The sequence below is a fragment of the Populus trichocarpa genome, chromosome 1 (genome assembly GCF_000002775.5).
Source record: "Populus trichocarpa isolate Nisqually-1 chromosome 1, P.trichocarpa_v4.1, whole genome shotgun sequence".
NCBI lineage: Eukaryota > Viridiplantae > Streptophyta > Magnoliopsida > Malpighiales > Salicaceae > Populus > Populus trichocarpa.
The window spans coordinates 6,612,623-6,632,400 of record NC_037285.2 but is presented as its reverse complement, the minus strand read 5'-3'; the positions used below and the strand labels follow the sequence as shown (position 1 = coordinate 6,632,400).

Below are 19,778 nucleotides of genomic sequence, written 5' to 3'. Positions count from 1 at the left end.
CGGCATTCATTTCATAATCTCTTTTTTTTTTTTTTTTTGGTGTGTGTGTTGAGACAAATGGATAATTCCAAAGCATACAAGCAACATCGACATCTGCAGCAGCAGGAACCTTTTGATGCAATTATTGAAACTGATGTTCATTATTTACACACGTCAATTTTTTTTAATTCATTAAAAGATTTTTTTAATTTTTTTATTACATGGAAGCATTTTTTTTATTAGGTAACATATATGCCACAAGAGGAGAAATTTAATCGGTTTTGTCCGGTACCAGCTGGGTTAGTCATTTTCCCACTGCTATAAGTAAAATGACCCGGATACCCTCACCTTTTTGTGCCGGCTTTCCTTTCACTGTTCACTAAAGATTGTCCAGTCTATTTCGTTCCGTCCAGAATGATAATTATATATCTCGTTTCAATTCATAAAACAAAACAAAATTTCATCTTGTTCAAAATATCGGCTTGTTCCAGAAATACCTTTTAAATTCCAACCAAAACATTCCGGTTTGTTCTGGCCTTTCTATTCTAGCCAAATAGTTTTTTTATATAATTTTTTTGCTTTTCAAAAAATATATTGTCCACTTTTACAGTATTAATTATATCTCTCAATCCAACCATTGGATCGTGCTAAACTTTTACGAGGAGTCTCCTTACATATTGTTATATCTCAAGTTAAGATTTTAAGATAATCAGAGTTTAGAAAGGTCTTGTAAGACTGTCAATGATATTTTTATAATTTTATTCAAATTCATAATTCTGTTCAGAAATATCATTTTATTTTATCTTTTTTTTTAGATTTGATTTTTTCAATTTCATCATTCAACAATAGGTTTATTGGTAATTGAGTTTCATTATTTATTTTAATTTACTTTATTTGAGGTTATCATAGTCTCATAACCCATGTCACGGATTTAGAAGGTTAATCCGAGTTAACTTGGATCAACACAATATGTTATTATCTCAATATTATTTTTTTAAAAAAGATGTTGTCTTAAATTTGTTTTAGTCAAACAATATTTTTACCACTCATCCAGATTGTCTTTGGATCCTTTGAGTAGATCGTCATATCGGTTCAACTCTTATTTTTTTTACTTGTATTTAAAATTTGAATTAAATAATTTCAAGTTAGTTTATTTTTATATTTGAATTAATATTTTGAATTATATATATATAACCAATACAATCTTGAAATGACATGTGAAAACACTTTGAAATCGAAACACATCGTTTCAATTGAAAAACAAAACACCAACCGGAGCGGAATTAATAACCTTGGAACCACTGGTAATAATGTTGCTGGGCTGGTATTTTACACTTAGGCTTTAGGAGCCAGTAGTAGTTTCCTTGTATTTGAGAACCTACCAGGAAAGCCCATTCATTGCTTGGGCTTTTATGGACCAATAATTGATTGTTCTTCCGTGCAATGATGAACAGAATCCCCTTCATTTCTTTAGCTTGAGGACCCATTTGCAATGTTCTTGTATTTGGGATCCTACTAGGTGTAGCCCTATGCTTGAATTGGGGCCTTTTTGGCCCGATTTCTTATAACTTTATTCCCTTCTTTGATTTTTTTTTAATTTTTTTTTATGAAAACCCTTCTTTTGTTTTTTATAGAAAGATGTTCCTTTCTTTTTGACAGCTAAAAAAGAAAATATATATATTTCCATCACCATTGCTTTAGTTTAATTGTCACTATTGCATTGTGAAATCATAGTCACCACCATGGCCGTGTCTTGCATTTTACATGATGCCCTGCTTTTTGTGATTAAACATCAAATTCCTTATTGGAGGGATTAGTGATGGGTTAATTATCTTATTCCCGCCTTAAAGTATATTGTAAAAGTAGGTAATGATTATCATAGACTTAGCTAAAGGATCGTTTTCCCTCTCTCTCCTTTATAATTTTTAAAAGATTCTTTAATGCCACAAAGATAGACTTTTTGAAACTCTATGAATTACAACAGAGAAAACAAATTAAAATTGATTAAGTTCTAAAAATTATAATTAAAATGTAGAGGAAACTCTGATTTGATCATTTCGAATGTCAATAATAATAATAATAATAATTCAATAATCTTCTATGAAAAACGACATATGAAACTGTTTAAATAATAGTTAAAGGGACCTAGTTAATTAAAATCAAATTAAATAAAAATTGTGAAACTTAACTAGAAATTGGAAAATAACGAGGAATAAAATTAACTAGAAATTTTATCAAATTAAATAAAAAAAACTCATTTGATATATTGATGTTTTTTTTTTTTAACTCGAACTTTCAATATTGTGCCTCCCACATCATTCTTGTTTTCTTACATAAGGTCATTTCAGACACCTTTAGTTAGATTTTACTTTGCTAGAGATAAAGATATCACGTATCTCAAAATCATCATCCTCTAATTTACTCTAAAAATTAAATATGACTGTTGACAAATTATTTAACACACACATAGATATATAAAACGAGAGTAGATTTTATTCCTTTTCTTTCAATTAAATGTATTTTTTTGTGAAAAACCATTGTTTTTGTTATGATAGCTACGATATGTCAAACTTTTGGAGGTTCAGCTTGGTTGGAAAATGTACATTTTCTATGTTATCATCCATTAAAACATATGGCAGGTGCACAGAGCTACACCATTAAACTCTCATTTTGGATGCTGACAACAAAATTACAGTATAGTTTGTCACTTGGATTGTGGTATAACAAGCAAGGCACAGCCATAAATAGGTATCTAGAGTCATTTCATCGATTAGCAATCTCATTCTAGATGGACAAACTAGCCCTTTTCTAGAGGGCACACCGAAAGAACATGGAGCCAATAGTACCCTACTTGATTGATTAGGATACCTCTCCAGGATGCATGAACTTTACCAACGTGTTTTGACGTCTATGAAAAGCTTGAATGTGATCTAGCTAGCTATCAAGTTATAGGAATGGAAAACAACCTCCTTACAATATAATATAGCAACTAAATGAGAAATCATACTGGATCCCTGGAGCAAATGATGAATAATAAACGGTCGAGCAAGCGTTGATTCATTTGAAGAAATTCTATACAGCTTATTTGTTTGTATAAAAATATTAATCTTCTCCCTCGAAATCGCTTTGAAAACACGACTATATAAGGTCCAAAATCACTGTCAATATGTTGGTAGCCATTTACTGGGGAAACAGGGTGTCCCTGGTGCGGGCATGGAATGTCAAACGAGTGAAAAGCTGACGAATTAATATGGGTGTACGGATTTTCATTATTCACTGTATTTTAGCACGCCCAGCAGCCCACGTTGATCATGTGTTCCCTGGTGCTTGTTTCTTAGGCATCACAGTCATTCCATTTATTCTGCCTAGGCATCTCTCCATCAAGTATGCACACGCATAGGACAAACTGACCATGCAAAATGCCACAAGATATCATTCATCTCCCTTCTCTAACCTTTATTTTTATATTCCTCATCAATGCTTGTTCACTCCGAAAGATTCAATGAAACACCCTTTGATCTCTACTAAACAAGCCAAGGCTCGATGAATTTTTACATGCAAGTTTTAAACTTTAAAATCAGGAGATTCATGAAGGGAGAGCAAGAAATTAATGGATTCGAGATGTCTAATGGAAGTGGTCCACTATGACTTTAGTGCGGTTAAGCTTTAGTCCTCAAACTATATAAAACTTATAGAATAGCCCTAGCTTGATCTTTCATGTCATGGTGAGACACTAGTACTTCTTCAGTATCAATGGCGAAGCAAGATAATGCACTTTATGGGTCAAACTCAAACTATAATCATTATATAGAACCAAAACATACTTGGTGACCCCCTCGCTAAGTTTTATGTGAAATAAAAGAAATATTAGACAAGGAACCTTAGAGAAATAATTACTTTAGCCTCGTGATAATTAACCCAAAAAAACACCGAGTTAGGAAAAACTAAGAAAAAGTACTTGTAATTAAACGAAAAAAAAAGGGGGGGAGGGCTTGGAATTGTTTACTTTTATAAAAAGAAATTAGAATTGATGCTATATATTGCATTATTGATGTTAAAAGGTTTGCTTGTGCAAGGAAAAAATAAGTGGAAGGGGGGCATTGATATGACCGTAGCAGCATCAAAGTATGGCTCCGTCCATACTCAAATGTTTTTATATTTGGGCAACCCTAGGTGCAAATAAAAAGACTCTCCATGTGATTCACTGTTAGTTTGGTTTCCTGTCCATTTAGTAATGAGAGTCAAGTTGACTGTTTTAAGGTTTTTTTGTTTTTATTATTATTTACTTCTCCTTCCAAATCATTATTTATTTGAATAATTTACTTTTTTTTCAATTAATATTTTTTTAATTTCATCTTTTAATATTATATTTATTTTTTATTAAGTTATTATACTATCATAACACGAATCGTTGATTTGTCAGGTTAATTTGGTTTAACGGGTTAATTTCATTTACAAGTTATATGGGTTGTTTTTGAACCTACAAAGTTAACCGGATTATATCGAGTCGACTCTCGCACGATTTAAATTCTTTTCTGCTGAAAAAAAAAACATTATTAACATTTCAATATTTTTTTATGTTCAATAAAAATTTAATCACACGTAATATAGCATGGCATGGGTAAATAATTTAGTTTTTATATATCTTAAAAAAAAGGGTTTTGAAATAATCTAGTAGAAAACCCAAAAGCTACTTTTTTTTTTCATCGAGAAGCTTAATTTTGAAGCCTTTTGGCTTTTCTAACTATTCTATTTTTATTTTCTCAAATTATTTACAACCTTTATTTCAACAATGAGTTTTTTTTTTCTACCAAACGTTATTTATTTAATGAACACTGCAACTATACAGTTACAATTCAGTTTTAATTTACAGCTATAATTGTAGCGATGGTTAAAAACTCTTTAATAAAAGGAATTAATAAAAAATAGGTTGCCAATAATAAAAGTAGAAATTAAAGCTTTGAAAGCTTTAAAATGAAGCTTCTAAAAAAGCTGACTTTGGAATCATATTTGAAAAAAAAAAAAAAAAAAAGCTAACTAACTATTGGTTAGTGATGGTTGAAAAATCTTTGATAAAAGGAATTAATAAAAAATAGGTAGCCTATAATAAAAGTAGAAAAGCTTTGAAAGCTTTAAAATGAAGCTTCTAAAAAAAGCTGACTTTGGAATTTTGAAAAAAAAAATTGGTAAATATATAGCGGTAATTAAGGTTATGATTGAAATTGTATTTCAATAGTATTTTATAAAAAAAATAATTTTTTTGATATTTTTAGATTGTTTCAATACATTAGTATAAAAAATAATTTTTTTAAAAAATTTATAATTTTAATATAATTTAAAATAATAAAATATTTAAAAAAATAACCATTCCTATCTTCCGACAACTTTTAGTAATGCACTCCACGTCCCCTCTTGATATGTTTAAGATGCTTGGTGACTAAAGTCTAACTTCACTAAACCTAAGACTCAATTATATTGCAGTAAAATTAAAGCAAGTCTTCATTTAATCGAACCTTGTTTATTTCGAACATGTTTTGTAATCATTTTTTGCCCCATCTTCTAGAAACGCTAGCTATAGATTTCCAATTCTCAAATTGTAAAAACAAATTATGTTTTTTTTATATGAATATCTTAAATCCAACGAGAGGTGACAATATTGTTAAGGGAAAAAAAAAAAACAACTAGAGGTGGCAGTGAAATAGGTTCTAAATATAGCTAGCCACACCTGATTTCGAGTACGTAGCTATGACCATCGTCAACCCTCACATTTTGTTTCTAAAAAATCAATATTAATTAAAATCCCTAAATAAAAATTAAAAAAATATATTGCACATGTCTAAAACGCAAATTTACACACACAAACTTATACTAATGTATTAATAAAAATTATAATTATTAAACAATTTTGACAGACATGTATAAAAAATTCAAGTATAAAAAGAAACTTGGACATTTTTTATAAAAATTAATATAATTTTTTTTATCCGTTAGATCAGATTAAAATTTTATCCGAGCACCGTACAAGCCGTGTTTTCTATTAGGACAGTTCTTTAACACAAGCTAGGTCGGAAACATGTTCAAATTATGTTCAATATTTTTCATTATATCCCTTCTTATTTTTGGATTCCTTTACTAGTTAGATTTTAAAATTTTAAATTGATTTGGTTTTAATTAACTTTGTCAGTTTAGCTAAAATTTACACATCTTTGTAGCTTATTTTCAAAATATGATTATTCATACATTTATTTAGAACTTTTACAGTTCAGAATTTTCTATATAGTTTAGGAGCTGTAATTTTAGGGATTGAAAAATCTTAATTTCTATCTATATAGTTTAAAGTTATGATTTCAGGGAGCTCTTATTTTATGATTTTTCAATATATTATGCGTCAATGAATATTAGAGTATGTTGACCAATTAGATCGACAAAGGAGAGAATCAAATCCCATATCTATTCTTGTAAAGCTATACAGGCATATTTTTTAAACCCGATCTGGTGGTCGACCCGGTATAATAACCGGGTCACAGGTCAGATGGGTTGACCCGGGTCAACCCAAAAAAAGAGCTTAGATTGTGACCTTTACTTTCAAGTAGTTTTGTCTGCGTCTTTTTTTAGCAAATTAAATAATGAAGAAATTAACTTCACCTTCCATCATCTTTTTTTTCCTTCCTTCCCCCTGTCTTGATTTGCCTTTCTTTTCCTCTCCTCCTTTTCTTCTAAAACCAGACTCAATAGCCCTTGACATTAAAACTTTTGAAACCATAATCCCCTCTTGTTTCCTCTCTTTCACAATCCCCGACCGGGTCCCGGGTCGACCTGCCGGGTCGACTGGGTTTCACCGGGCCAATTCCCAGGCGAGTTTTTGCCTCTATCCGGACCGGTCCCAGGCCCAGGTCGGCCGAGTCCCGGGTCAACCCGCCAGGCCGGTCCGGATTTTAAAACTATGTATCCAGGCATCATCATGAGGATATATGAGGAGTGGTATTTACAGCAAACAGAGCACTAAAGTCTTCGTTCAAACGCAATCTTTTCATAGATACATTCCTACTTTCTATGACATTCCTCTTTTTAATGGGGATTTTTTCGAAGAAAAAATTATTAGATGGTTGTATGAGTTGAGAATGTACTTTCAATTAAAGAAAATCCCTAATTATCATAAGGTAGTGTTTGCAAGATGTAAATTTATCTATGGTACTAAAGATTGATGGTACAATATTCTAGAAGATAGTGTTTATGTTAGAAAAGCTTGTAATTTTATCACATCAAACTAAAAAAAAACATATTTTGAAGTTTGTACGAGATAACTACAAAGGCATTTTATTCCAGACATATAAACAATTTGACTGTATATTCAACATTTTCAAGTAATAAGAAGGCGAAACGTGGAGGATACAGCAATGGATTGTTGTGAAAAAATCTAGTCTTTCTTTTCCTTTATGCTGTGTCAAATTTCAATTATGAGCTATGTGAACCCGTGACTGTTTAGGAGCGTGATTGTGATTGTTTTTTAAAATATTTTTTATATTAAAATATATTAAAATAATATTTTTTTTATTTTTTAAAAATTATTTTTAAAATCCATATCAAAAACAAATTAAAATTTTTGTTGAACGGTGCCACAATCCGATTTCAAACCAGTCTTACACATATATTATCAAAATTTAATCGATTAAAAATTAGATTCAATCTAATTAGATAACTTCAGACATTTGAATGAAATTATTATCTCAAATTCCAATATGAATTTATCACCCAGTTTTTAAACAAACCAAGTAAATTTCATTCCGACAAAAACCCAAGCAAGGCCGAAAACACATCTTTCAACTATCAAAGAAAAAAATAGTAAATCACCGTACTATCTAGCTTCAAGGTTCAAATCACTTGGAGAGAGAGAGAGGGAGGGAGGGAGGGAAGGGGAAACAAGGACATGAATCCAACAATTTAATACTTTTTTTTTTCCTTTTTTCTTAACAGAGCGATTTGCTATCATTTCCCAAGAACTTGCAAGTTTTCGGTGGAGTTTGTATGCTTTGCTTTTGTTATTCACAGCAGAAGCTCGAATTTGAGAGCTTTTTAGAAAGAATAATATTGTTTAATTTCATCAATTTAATCTCTTATAAAATCACGAGTGTGAAAATCTTAATTATTAAATTTCTGAAAGCCACAATGATACTTTTATTTAATGGATGTGATTTTTTCGAGATGATTTTGACACAACCTTTCAATGAAGTTAAATAGTTTGAACTCTTTTTCTTTGTTCTTTTATAAAGAAAGGATCAACTTATCCACGCGTCTTTCTCCTATTGGATTGGTTTATAACTTTGTTGAAAGACGAGATTCGTGACAATAATTTTTTCATCTCTAGTACTGAATTTGACTCCTAAAAATTAAATTTTTGCCACTTACGCTAAAAATAATTAAGACCCACCGGCCATAACATCTCGAAGCTCCATGGATGCAGTCAAGTATCATTGAAATCAAGGAAGAAGAACACGAAGAACATAGTCTAAGTTGGCATGCTTAGCAAGGCGTTTGCGAGGAGGGCTACAATTGCATTTAAATTGGGTCGTTGCACATGGTGTCATGCTGTTTCTGTTGTGCCCAAGGCCAGATTCAATGGATCTCGCATCCCCTTTCGAAAATGGTAACGTTGGGGTCAGATTGGAAGAGAGACAACATGGTTTTATTACTATGGCAAACAGAGACCTGATTTTCTCATGCCATTTCTTAAACGACAACCGTACAATTACTTTGGTCCATCGCAGCCACTGTTTCCGGCCCATCTTGGAATGACCCCTCTCACATCGTTGTTGTCATTAAGAATTTGTTTATTTATATATTTTATTTATAAAATATATATTATTTTAATATATTTCCAAACAAAAATTATTTTAAAAAACAATCACAATTATATTCTCAAAAACTTATTAAATCTCTATTATATCCAAAACATTTTTAAAAAGTTTTCTTGTAATCGGTTTCAACTGGTAGCATTATTTATAGTTTTTAAGGTGTTGATATTATAAATGTAACATGCAATTGTTTAAATAGTTAGGGGGTATTAATTATATATCAAGATCGATATATAACTGTACTTCCAATGTCTAATCAAGGAACTTGCCTCATCAACCATGTGATCACTCTATCGGATTGCAAATTGTGATGTAGGTTTCCTATCAATTAGCATTAGCCACAACGAGCACGTATGGCTTCCAACCAGAAGGAGGAGGAAAAAGAAAAAAAAAAGTGAAAAATTATTGGACAAATCATTTGACCTGATTCAAGTAGTGGTTGAAGATTCTTAAGTTAAATTCTTCAATCTCATTAAAAGCCTGTTATTTATGTTAAGATTAAAGGAATAATGGGAATTTTACTCTTTATTTTCTGAATTAGTGATCAATCGGAATGAAATTTGTGTCCTGGTTGCCAAATAAGTTACACAAGTAGCCACTTTATAATCATGAGAGCAAAGCTCTCGATCGGATTACGAGATAGTTGGATGTTTGAACGGCAATTAACACTAGCAATGGCTTGTTGACTATACGGCCTACCGTAAACGAAAAGAAGGGGAAAGGGACTCAGAGAACAAAAATTGCAATCATATTTTTGAGCACATCATGGACTTTACAAAGGTTATTGAGGGAATACCGTGTACCAATGGCCGTGAAGACAAGACAAGACAACCATGATGTTCACGACAGTAGACATCATACTCAATGATTCAAAAGTCAAAATAACAACGAACAACATGCTGATTTCTCGTTCTTTTTCGCCGTTTTCCATTGGCCTTTTCAGGATCTGGTGGGCTAATTATTCAGTATGGGGATGACGATTCGTCTGCACCTAGAGATATCCATCCTAATCAATGTGAATGAGTTGAATATTTTACTATTACTTGTTGTTTGAGTTGGGTTTGGGTAAATTTTGAAAGAATGAAGTCGGGATTTGGGCAGGTCATGGGTACTGCTAACCTATAACCGATCCAAAATTTATTTGTATGTTGTATATATTTATGCTCATAAAGTTAATAAAAACTATATTCTTCTTATCAACTATTTAAATGCACGTTCGGGTAATGGATAATTAAATTAATATTAACAATCTATTCAGATCTATTTTAGATATCCAAAATTCATACTCCTCAAATAATATATTGTGTATACATAGTAGTTTTGGATTGGATATAAGTATGAATAGTACTAAAACTCGATACATAAATACTTATTATTATTATTATTATTATTATTATTATTATTAGTTAGTATTCAGTAGATAGGTAGTTTGCGTTACGTTGTAGGTTGAGTTAAATTTTTTCTAATATAAAAAAGATGCCCGGGCGAAGATAATTTGAGCGGGCCCGGGTTAACTATATTAACACGCGACCCGGGATATAAAATTGAAATAACTCGTAGAAAGAAAAACAAAAGGAAATTACAAAGCTTAAGGTCTAAAAATAAAATATGGAATAAAAAAAACAATTTCAAAAAATATAACGTCAAAGAAGAACACTTGAGTCAACCCGAGCTAACTTGACTAACCCACAACCTGCGATATAAGATTAGAATAAAAAAAATTAGAATTTCAAAAGAAATACTTAGTAAAAAAAATAATCAAAGTTCAATAAAAAAATACATAAAAAAATATGAGCTAATCCGGGTTAACTTTATTATCCTCCTCTCAGGATGACCTAGTAGAAAGAAAAGTAAAAAATTGACAAATTTCAAGGGTTAATAATTTAATGTCAAATGATAAAAAAATCAATTTCATAAAAAAAATCGAGGAAAAAAAAACCCAAGTCAACCCAGGTTAACTCGACTAACCCGCCACCCGCGACATGACATTGGAAAAAAAAATATTAGACTTTAAAAAAAAGGACCTAGCACAAAAATCAAAGTTAAATAAAAAAACATTGAAAAAGAAAACTTGAGCTAACCCATACTAACTTGACTAACTCGCACTCAGAATAACCCAACAAAACTCCAAAGCCAATAATTTAATGTCAAATGATGAAATTAAAAAAAATAATTTTATGAAAAAAACATCAAGGAAAAAAAAGTTAACTCGACTAACCTGATTACTCGGGATATGAGATTAAGATAACTCAACAAAAGAAAAGTGGAACAAAAAATGAAGATAAAAGTCCAATAACTAAATATCAAATGATGAATCTGGAAGAAAAAACTATTTTTTAATAAACAATCTCAAAAAAGGTAGAACATAAATCGGGTTTGGGTCATGAGATGAGGATTACCTTGTGTAGGAAGGGAATTGTAAAAAAATAACAAAGTAGAATTTCCAACCGTAAAACAATTTAAAACCCAAATAATGTGGATCAAATATGATATAAAAACAAAATGAAAGAAAATAATTAAGGGCTAAATTGGAAAACAAAATAAATTAAAAAAGGATAAAAAAGTATTAAAAGAATGATGATCAAAATTAGATTAAAAAAACTAAATGAAATAAAATGTTGAGGGATAAAAATATATATAAATCAAGAAAATGATAAGAAAATAGCAATCAAAAGAATGAGAATCAAAATTAGATTAAAAAATAAATACAATAAAATGGTAAGGGATGAGATTGAAAAAAATAATAATCAAGAAAAGTATAAATACAAAAAAAAAAAAAAAGCAATCAAAAGTAGAAGGACCAAGCTAGATATAAAAATCAAATGAAATAAAATGTCCAAAGATAAAATTAATAAAAAAAGCTAAGCTTCAAAAAGTATAAAAAACAAAATAAATAGTAATAAAAAATAAAGGTTAAAATTGATAAAACTACAAATCAGATGACATAATTGTTTTTCGAAATGATTGACGCTAATTTCAAGAGCATGAGAAAGAAAAGAGAGAGGAAAGAAAAAAAACTCAATTGCAGCCTAACCGAATCTCCGCTGTGATCATATGTCACACTACTGGAAAGAGGATGATTCACCACTTTTTATGCCGTCATGAATGGAGAATTTTTGTAATTGTAAGGCCCCACACATACTGCCCAAAAGATACAGGGTTGTCACATGCTGACGCATGCATTGCACGCATCAACAATTATTTTAATAATATTGAATTATTTAAAATGAGCAACCACCCCTAACTAAATAAAAAAATAACAAAAAATATAGAATAAAACAATTAAAATATCCTTGAAACCTCTTTTATTTTTTTGGATTTCAAAAGTAATTATGTCATTTAACCTTTTTAAAAAATAAAAAAGATGAAGAAACCATATGTGCACATTCACTTTTTTGTTTTCTAAGGATATGTTGTGACTTTATTTTGCAATTTTTCTTCGAAAGATAAAAGAGCTCCTAACCATAAGCTTAACATTTTTTTTTTTTAAGAATAAAATAATTATTTTACTATGATAAAAAAAATGTATCTTGACCTGTTTGGCCCAAATTAATTTTTCTATAATTAATGAAACTACTGGAAAAAATGATTTCACTCCTAATTGTAAGTTTCCTCAAAAAAACAATTTGTCAAGAGTAAAAGCATTTTACAGTGAAATGTTACATTATTTTAGAACAGCTTTTAGTGTCTTTTTGTAATCATTAAATATAGGACGACACCTCTTGTCACTACTGTCCAAAAATTAAAGGTTTCTCAACGAAACTTCTGATGTGTAAAGAGAAATTGGCAGGCTCCTTCATCACCAAGGTACAATGTCATGTGTGAGACAGCGTGAGAGAGGGGGGGGGGGGGGGGGGGAGAGAGAGAGAGAGAGAGAGAGAGCAAATGCATGCATAATAAAAATTTTAGTTGGGGTAATTATTTTTTTGGTTTGGTTTTTTTTAAAAAAATAATTAAATTAAATTTATTTTTTAAAAAAACTGAAACCACTTCAAACCGACCAGTTTTGGTTCTGTTTTTTAGGACAAAAACAGGTTCAAACCGGTTTGGCTTGGTTTTTTTGTTTTGACTCGGTTTTTTCCGGTTTGGCTTGGTTTTTTTTTCTGATTTGGGTTCGGTTCGGTTTTTTTGATTTCAGGCTTATAAAACTAAAACAAACCGAACCGGTCAGTTTTTTCAAAATTTTAATTGGTTTAATCAGTTTTTTTCACGGTTCGGTTTTTTTGGTTTTTTTTCTGGTTTTCTCGGTTTAATCAGTTTTTTGATTTTTTTGCTCACAACTAAATTTTAGTAATCATCAACACGGATATTTTCCCCCAATTCTAGACCATGTTATTTAAGTGATTATAAAGGTAGGTTTTTTAATTTGCAATTTCCGTGTTTTTAAAATTTTTTGAATTTTTTAACTGAAAATTAATTATTTTTTATATTTTTAGATTATTTTGATTTGTTTTGATGTGCTCATGTCAAAATGAGTTTTAGAAAATGAAAAAACATTATTTTAATATATTTATAAGTAAAAAGTACTTTGAAAAACAACCCCTACTATAATCTCAAATACGCTCAAAACCTAGTTTAGTCCAATATGCTGACCTAGAAAATTTGAAACCTAAAACTTGACCTGGTTTTAGTTGGTAGTTGATTTAACCAAGAACTTGACTTGGCGAAACTAGTTTGATTCGATCGAGTTTTTAATAATTAGGATGATATAGCCAAATAAGATTGGATATCTTTTTTCTAAAGAATGAAACTAGAGATGCTAAGATGGTTTTTGATATAAAGATTGGTCGTTAATTGGTTTCAATTAAGAATGGTGTGTGCACTACTAGAAAATTAGAAACTACACATGGTAACACTAAAAGATTTTTTCTGTTAGTATATTACGGTGACATTTACTAAGCAAATTTTGAAATATGTCATCAGTATATGCCGAGAGAATCGCGATCAAAATAGAATAAAAAAAAGCTAAACTGTGCGATGATGTGTAAGTTTTTACATATGTAATTACTGATGGAATGAAATTGTCGGTACAATTCATCCATGAACACACTAACAAAAACATTCCATCAATATATAGTAATGACATTGCGGACGGTAATACAATGAGATTCAAAACAACAAATCTTACAGTGACATGGAATTGAGACCGATAAAATTACCGACAGAATTACTATTAGAATAATTTCATTGGTCAATCCGTCAGTAAAATTTAAAATATGACCTAGTGCTCGACCCTCTTTCCCCCCTCTCATTTCTACTTCTTCCTTGTAAAATTTTTCTTTGCAACAAGATAGTCACCCCCCTAATCTCAACACAACTTAACCTCCCACGCCTTTTCTAGCCACTACAACATTTGGTTTGCCAGCATCTGTGTTCTGATTTAAATTTTATTGAGGGTTCTCCACCTTAAATAAGCAAATCTATCATTTTTTCTAATTTGAACATAATTTTAAAATGTTATTTTTTTTGTATATTTTTGTAGTATATATATTTTGTTTGGGTGTTTACTTGTTTTGTAGTTTTTTTCTCAAACAAACTTGTTATATGGATTTATGTTTTGTACATGTTATGGTTTGTTTTGGATTTTATAAAATTATATATTTTTTTATAAATTATTGAAATTTATATTAAATTACAGTGTGATGAAATTAATAATTACTTATTTAAAGGGATGATAACTCAAATTCTTTTTGAAGTCAATTATCGAATTGTATTTGACAATTAATTATAGTTGATTGTGTGATAGGACTGTAAACAACAAGAATTAATATTTTAGCTAGGCATGGGATGTTTTTAATTTTATTCAGTACTTGATGCATGCAGGGTATTTATTATAATCGGAGCAACATAATTATTCTGATTTTATAAAAAGTACATCCATTAGATTAAGCTAGAGATCAGTCCTAAACTATATATTAATTAAGATAGGCGATATATCTACCTTTTTAACAAGTAGTAGTCAATGGCCATTAATTTCTTAATTACACCTGCTAATTTTGTACAAGCAGCTGCTCCAGCAATATAGATGTTCGAATTTGAGAAACATATATCACGTTGAAGGTTCTACACATAGCAACGTACGTTATGTGGGTCATTAGCGAAACCTACAAGTCATGTTAATTGATTACGGAAAAACTGGTATTTTTTTGCTAAGACCAAAATCAAGTAAAGGTTCATAGTACTTCCATTCAAATTTGCTAGTCGGTGAATTCGACTAATTAAGTAACAATCTAAACCTCGTCCGCCTCTCTCCTATTCCTTCTGTTTTTTTTTTTTTTTTTTTAAATAATTTCATTTCTAGTTGTTAGATCTAATGTTTTTAATAGTCCGAGTAATTATATGGATATAGATATTTTACGATCTTAAATTTTATGTTTTTTTTTTGTGTGGATTGCATCTAGTATATGAGATTATCTGTTTTTGGTTTGTCTAGTGATCGGATTGGAGAACAAATTTACAGTTTTAAGTGGATTTTAGGTTGTAAAGTTGTCATATTAGTCACTTGTTAAATCCTTGTTTCTTCCGTTAATTGAATCTAATGATGCGACCCATTTTTTCATAAACAAAAAATTAAAAAAAATATAGACAGAATATTTTATTGACATATAAAAAAGATTTTATTAGCATTAAAAAAACAGAATATAACAACGATGAAATGTCATCATCAAAAAATATTTTGTTGGTTTTCTATTATGTCAATAGTTTTAAATACCAATAAAATTATTGATGAAATATTCATGTCTCAAACTCCACTTTTACCTCTCATTTTTTGTCGGAGATTCCATCGCCATTTAATTTCTAACAGAACTTTTTGTTGACTAATTCTGTAGGTAAGTTGCTATATATATATTCTGTAAGTTTTACCAAAAGTTTTAGAATGGATGTGAAATTTTTGTGTGGAAATCTTGACGAAACTGCTTTTTCATTAGAGATTTTATTTGTTATGATCTTCGAACCAATAATTTCTTACTCACAATAAACCCTTAACCATAATAAAAAAAACATCTTCAAAAATTGACTTAGACAAATTTCATGATGAATAATGCTAAATGAATTATGTAGACTTGAGAGTTTTCACCGTTGAAAGATTTAAGTAGCAAATTTATATAAATAATACAAAACAATGAGATAGACAGAATTTCATACACAAACATTAAAAAAAAATAGAAATGTAATAAGAGATATAGTAAGAAACCATTAAAGTTCAAATTAAATAAATGTAATAAGAGATATAGAGAGGAGATTGTTGTTATTGAATCACATGAAAAAAAAAAAAAAACTATGATTATTGACAATTCTAAATGAAATGAAAAAGTTTGGACAATTGATTTAGAAGCATGCTAGATACAGAGAATGAAATGCTACCCATACAATCTATGATTACTATTATAGTTATTGGATTTACATAATGAAACTACGAAGCTCTTCTCATAGAAAGAGTTTTGCTAGCACTGGAGCTAAGCCCCATTAGCTTGAGAAAATTTAATTTTGAATCTATATTTCTGTTACAAAGAAGTCAGGTCATGGATCTTCCCTCATATCGGAGTAGAATTCTTGGTAATACTTTATCAAGCAGTGCAAATACAACTTACCTTTGAAAGGTGTTTATCATAAACAGAAACAATGGTACCTAAAACGTCAGAAAACATCTCATTCAAAATCATATTACACTAGATGTGACAAGATTCAATGAAACGAGAACATAATTTTTACCAAGTGTGGGGATCATAATCTTTGAAATAACTTCACGTGATAATGGTGGCAAACAGTGGAAACTACAGTACATGACCAAACACAATGCTTCAGGAAGTCTTTTTATAAGCGGAAATCTCTTGTACATGACCTCCCATTCTCTTTCATTTACAATTACGTTTTTGGCTTTTATACAATCTCCCCCACTCTCCCACTCTATCAAACACAGTGACGTTGAGCTGAAAACCTAGAAAAAAAAGAACAAAAAAGAAAACAAAATTTATCAATGGAAGAGATACTGTCCTCCTCTTCTTCATCTTCACTCATGTCATTTGCCCAAGAAACCTCTTCAACACTTCAACAACGCCTCCAATTCTTCCTTCATAGCCGGCCAGAATGGTGGGTTTACTCCATCTTCTGGCAGGCATCAAAAGATGCCAGCGGCCGCCTTGTTTTATCATTGGGCGATGGCCATTTCCGTGGGAATAAAAAGTATGCAAGCAAGGAAAGCAACAAGCAAAACCATTCCAAATTCGGCTTCAATCTTGAAAGAAAGTCCCTTTTCAATGAGGATATGGACATGGACAGATTGGTTGAAGGTGATGTTGCTGAATGGTACTACACAGTATCGGTAACACGAGCATTTGCCGTTGGAGATGGAATTCTTGGCAGGGCATTTAGCTCTGGCGCTTTCATTTGGTTGACAGGTGATCACGAACTGCAAATTTATGACTGCGAGAGAGTCAAAGAAGCTCGGATGCATGGAATTCAGACTTTCGTCTGTGTTTCAACTCCATCCGGGGTTCTTGAATTGGGTTCCCCGGATTTGATCAGTGAAGATTGGGGCCTAGTGCAATTAGCCAAATCAATTTTTGGTGCAGACATCAATGCAGGTTCAGTTCCAAAGCAGGCCAACCAGGAATCTCAACCTCAAATTCCAAACCGCACTGTTTCTAATTTCCTTGATTTTGGAATGTTTTCAAGTCCTCAAAAGGAGAGAACAACTTGTCTAGAGAATCAAAAAGAAAGCGACACACGGAAAGAACCCTCAGGCCAAGGCCGATCGTCTTCGGACTCAGGGCGTTCTGATTCAGATGCTGGATTCACAGAGAATAATATCGGGTTCAAGAAGAGAGGAAGAAAGCCAAGTGGAAAAGAATTGCCTCTAAACCATGTGGAAGCAGAAAGGCAGCGAAGAGAGAGGCTAAATCATCGATTCTATGCACTTCGATCCGTGGTCCCGAATGTGTCAAAGATGGACAAAGCATCTTTGCTCGCAGATGCAGCTACTTACATTAAAGAGCTCAAGAGCAAAGTTAATGAATTGGAAGGCAAGCTGCGAGCAGTATCCAAGAAATCAAAAATCTCTGGTAATGCGAACATTTATGACAACCAAAGCACCAGCACCAGCACCATGACGAATCACATAAGGCCCACTCCAAATTATATGTCCAATAATGCAATGGAAGTGGATGTGAAGATTTTGGGATCGGAAGCTCTGATCCGTGTACAATCCCCGGATGTTAATTATCCAGCTGCAAGATTGATGGATGCACTTAGAGAGCTGGAGTTTTCAGTCCATCACGCGAGCGTGTCCAAGGTCAAGGAGCTGGTGCTTCAAGATGTTGTGATTATAATTCCTGATGGATTGGTAACTGAAGAAGTTATGAGGGCTGCTATTTTTCAAAGAATGCAGAACTAAGTCAACTAAACAATAATAAGCTGGTGCATTAGAAGTAAGAAATGCGAATTAATTTCATCGTTGAGACAAGCAAACTCCAAGGTGAAGTTCCCGTCATAAGCAACATAAAATGATATTAGCATATGCACTTGAATTATGTGGCTCGTTTTTCATTATCCCACTTGTATAATAAGTTAATGTTCTGCTGTGAGTTTATTGAAAAGCAAGCACTTGAAATTGCTTGCTTGCTCAACTCTTCTAGCCCTTGTTAATTTTCTCTCTTGTTATGCTTTGAAATTAAGTAAGTACTGGTCTTATGAATGTTATGTATCTGCAATTCTTCAGTCTTGATATTCAGTGCATGGATACTGAATTAAGTTTTGTTCATGTGCTTTGTATTTTTCTCTCAGTTTCAAATTAAGGTCTGTAAGAAACTAGAGCTATCAGAGTATATGTGGTGATTAAATGTTTCAGAGTGATGATCATGCGTTTTTTATATTGTTTAACTTGAAATTAAGGACTAGGTCAGTTAACATGATGAGTTCTTCTCTTTACGGATGTTGATTAATGTTTTGATTCATCATAGGTGACCGCTAATCTAGAAATCACCCTATATTATTTCTTTCCTAATTTCTTTGTACATGAATATTCTTCTCTCGAGCTTTTTCAAGCAAAAATGTTTGGAAGGAAATTAAGTTTTATTTTTCACCTAATTAACATATCAAAAGCGGCAATCAAATATTTTTTTCTCACCTAAATCCTTCGTCTCTTAGTCTCAAAAAAGAAAAAGAAAATCCCAACAAGCTGCAACAAGAAAGAAGAAAAATTGCCCTCTGAAGAGGAATAAAAAGGAGGAATAGGAAGTTCTGATTGAATAACTTAGATGAAAAGAAAATGGGGATAACTTAATCTGTATCACTAAATTAAGGACTGCACATTACTTCGGTTGAAACTCATTACAAAATTAATAATATATGATTCTTGGTTAATTGGATTTGGTTATTTTGAATTTATTGTGCTTTTCTTTCCCAAATAAAATCTCAATTCATGCATTTGGACAAATTAATAAAACTTATATTTTCATCATTTTGGACCAAACAAGAGAGGAAAAACAGATGAAATTATATCCGTACTTTCAATTAAATATGAATACATTAACAGTACGGTCATTTAAAATTTCGATTTCGTCAATGTTCAACTTTGAGCAAATGCTAATTTTTCAAACATGTATTCCGAAAGGAGGAAAAAAACTCGGAAATGGAATCTTCAATGCTCAAAAACAAAAATGGAGTTGAAAAGCAAATGCGAGAGAATTGAAAAAAATAGAAATGCAAATGCAACAAGTGATGCAAGTTCAAGCTAGTTTGGGGACGCAGCTAGTTGCAGGATAAAAGTTTTGATTTTTAAAAATTTTCAATTATTTTTATATATTGATATAAAAACTAAATTTAAAAAAATTATTTAAATATATTTTCAAATAAAAAAATACTTTAAAAAATATTCATTATTACAATGTTAAACAAGTTGTTTATCTTATATCTTATGGATGTATACTTTCATGATACATTTAAGAA

At 31.0% G+C, this 19,778-nt stretch overlaps 1 protein-coding gene across 1 annotated transcript; it reads left to right on the top strand.

Annotated features, from left to right (window-relative positions):
- The first annotated feature begins 16,692 nt into the window (after positions 1 to 16,692).
- Positions 16,693 to 18,683, top strand: LOC7477819 (transcription factor MYC1). Its single transcript, XM_002299389.4, has one exon. It carries the CDS (start codon positions 16,810 to 16,812, stop codon positions 18,223 to 18,225), a length of 1,416 nt encoding a protein of 471 aa, XP_002299425.1. The 5' UTR covers positions 16,693 to 16,809; the 3' UTR covers positions 18,226 to 18,683.
- The last annotated feature ends 1,095 nt before the right edge of the window (positions 18,684 to 19,778 follow it).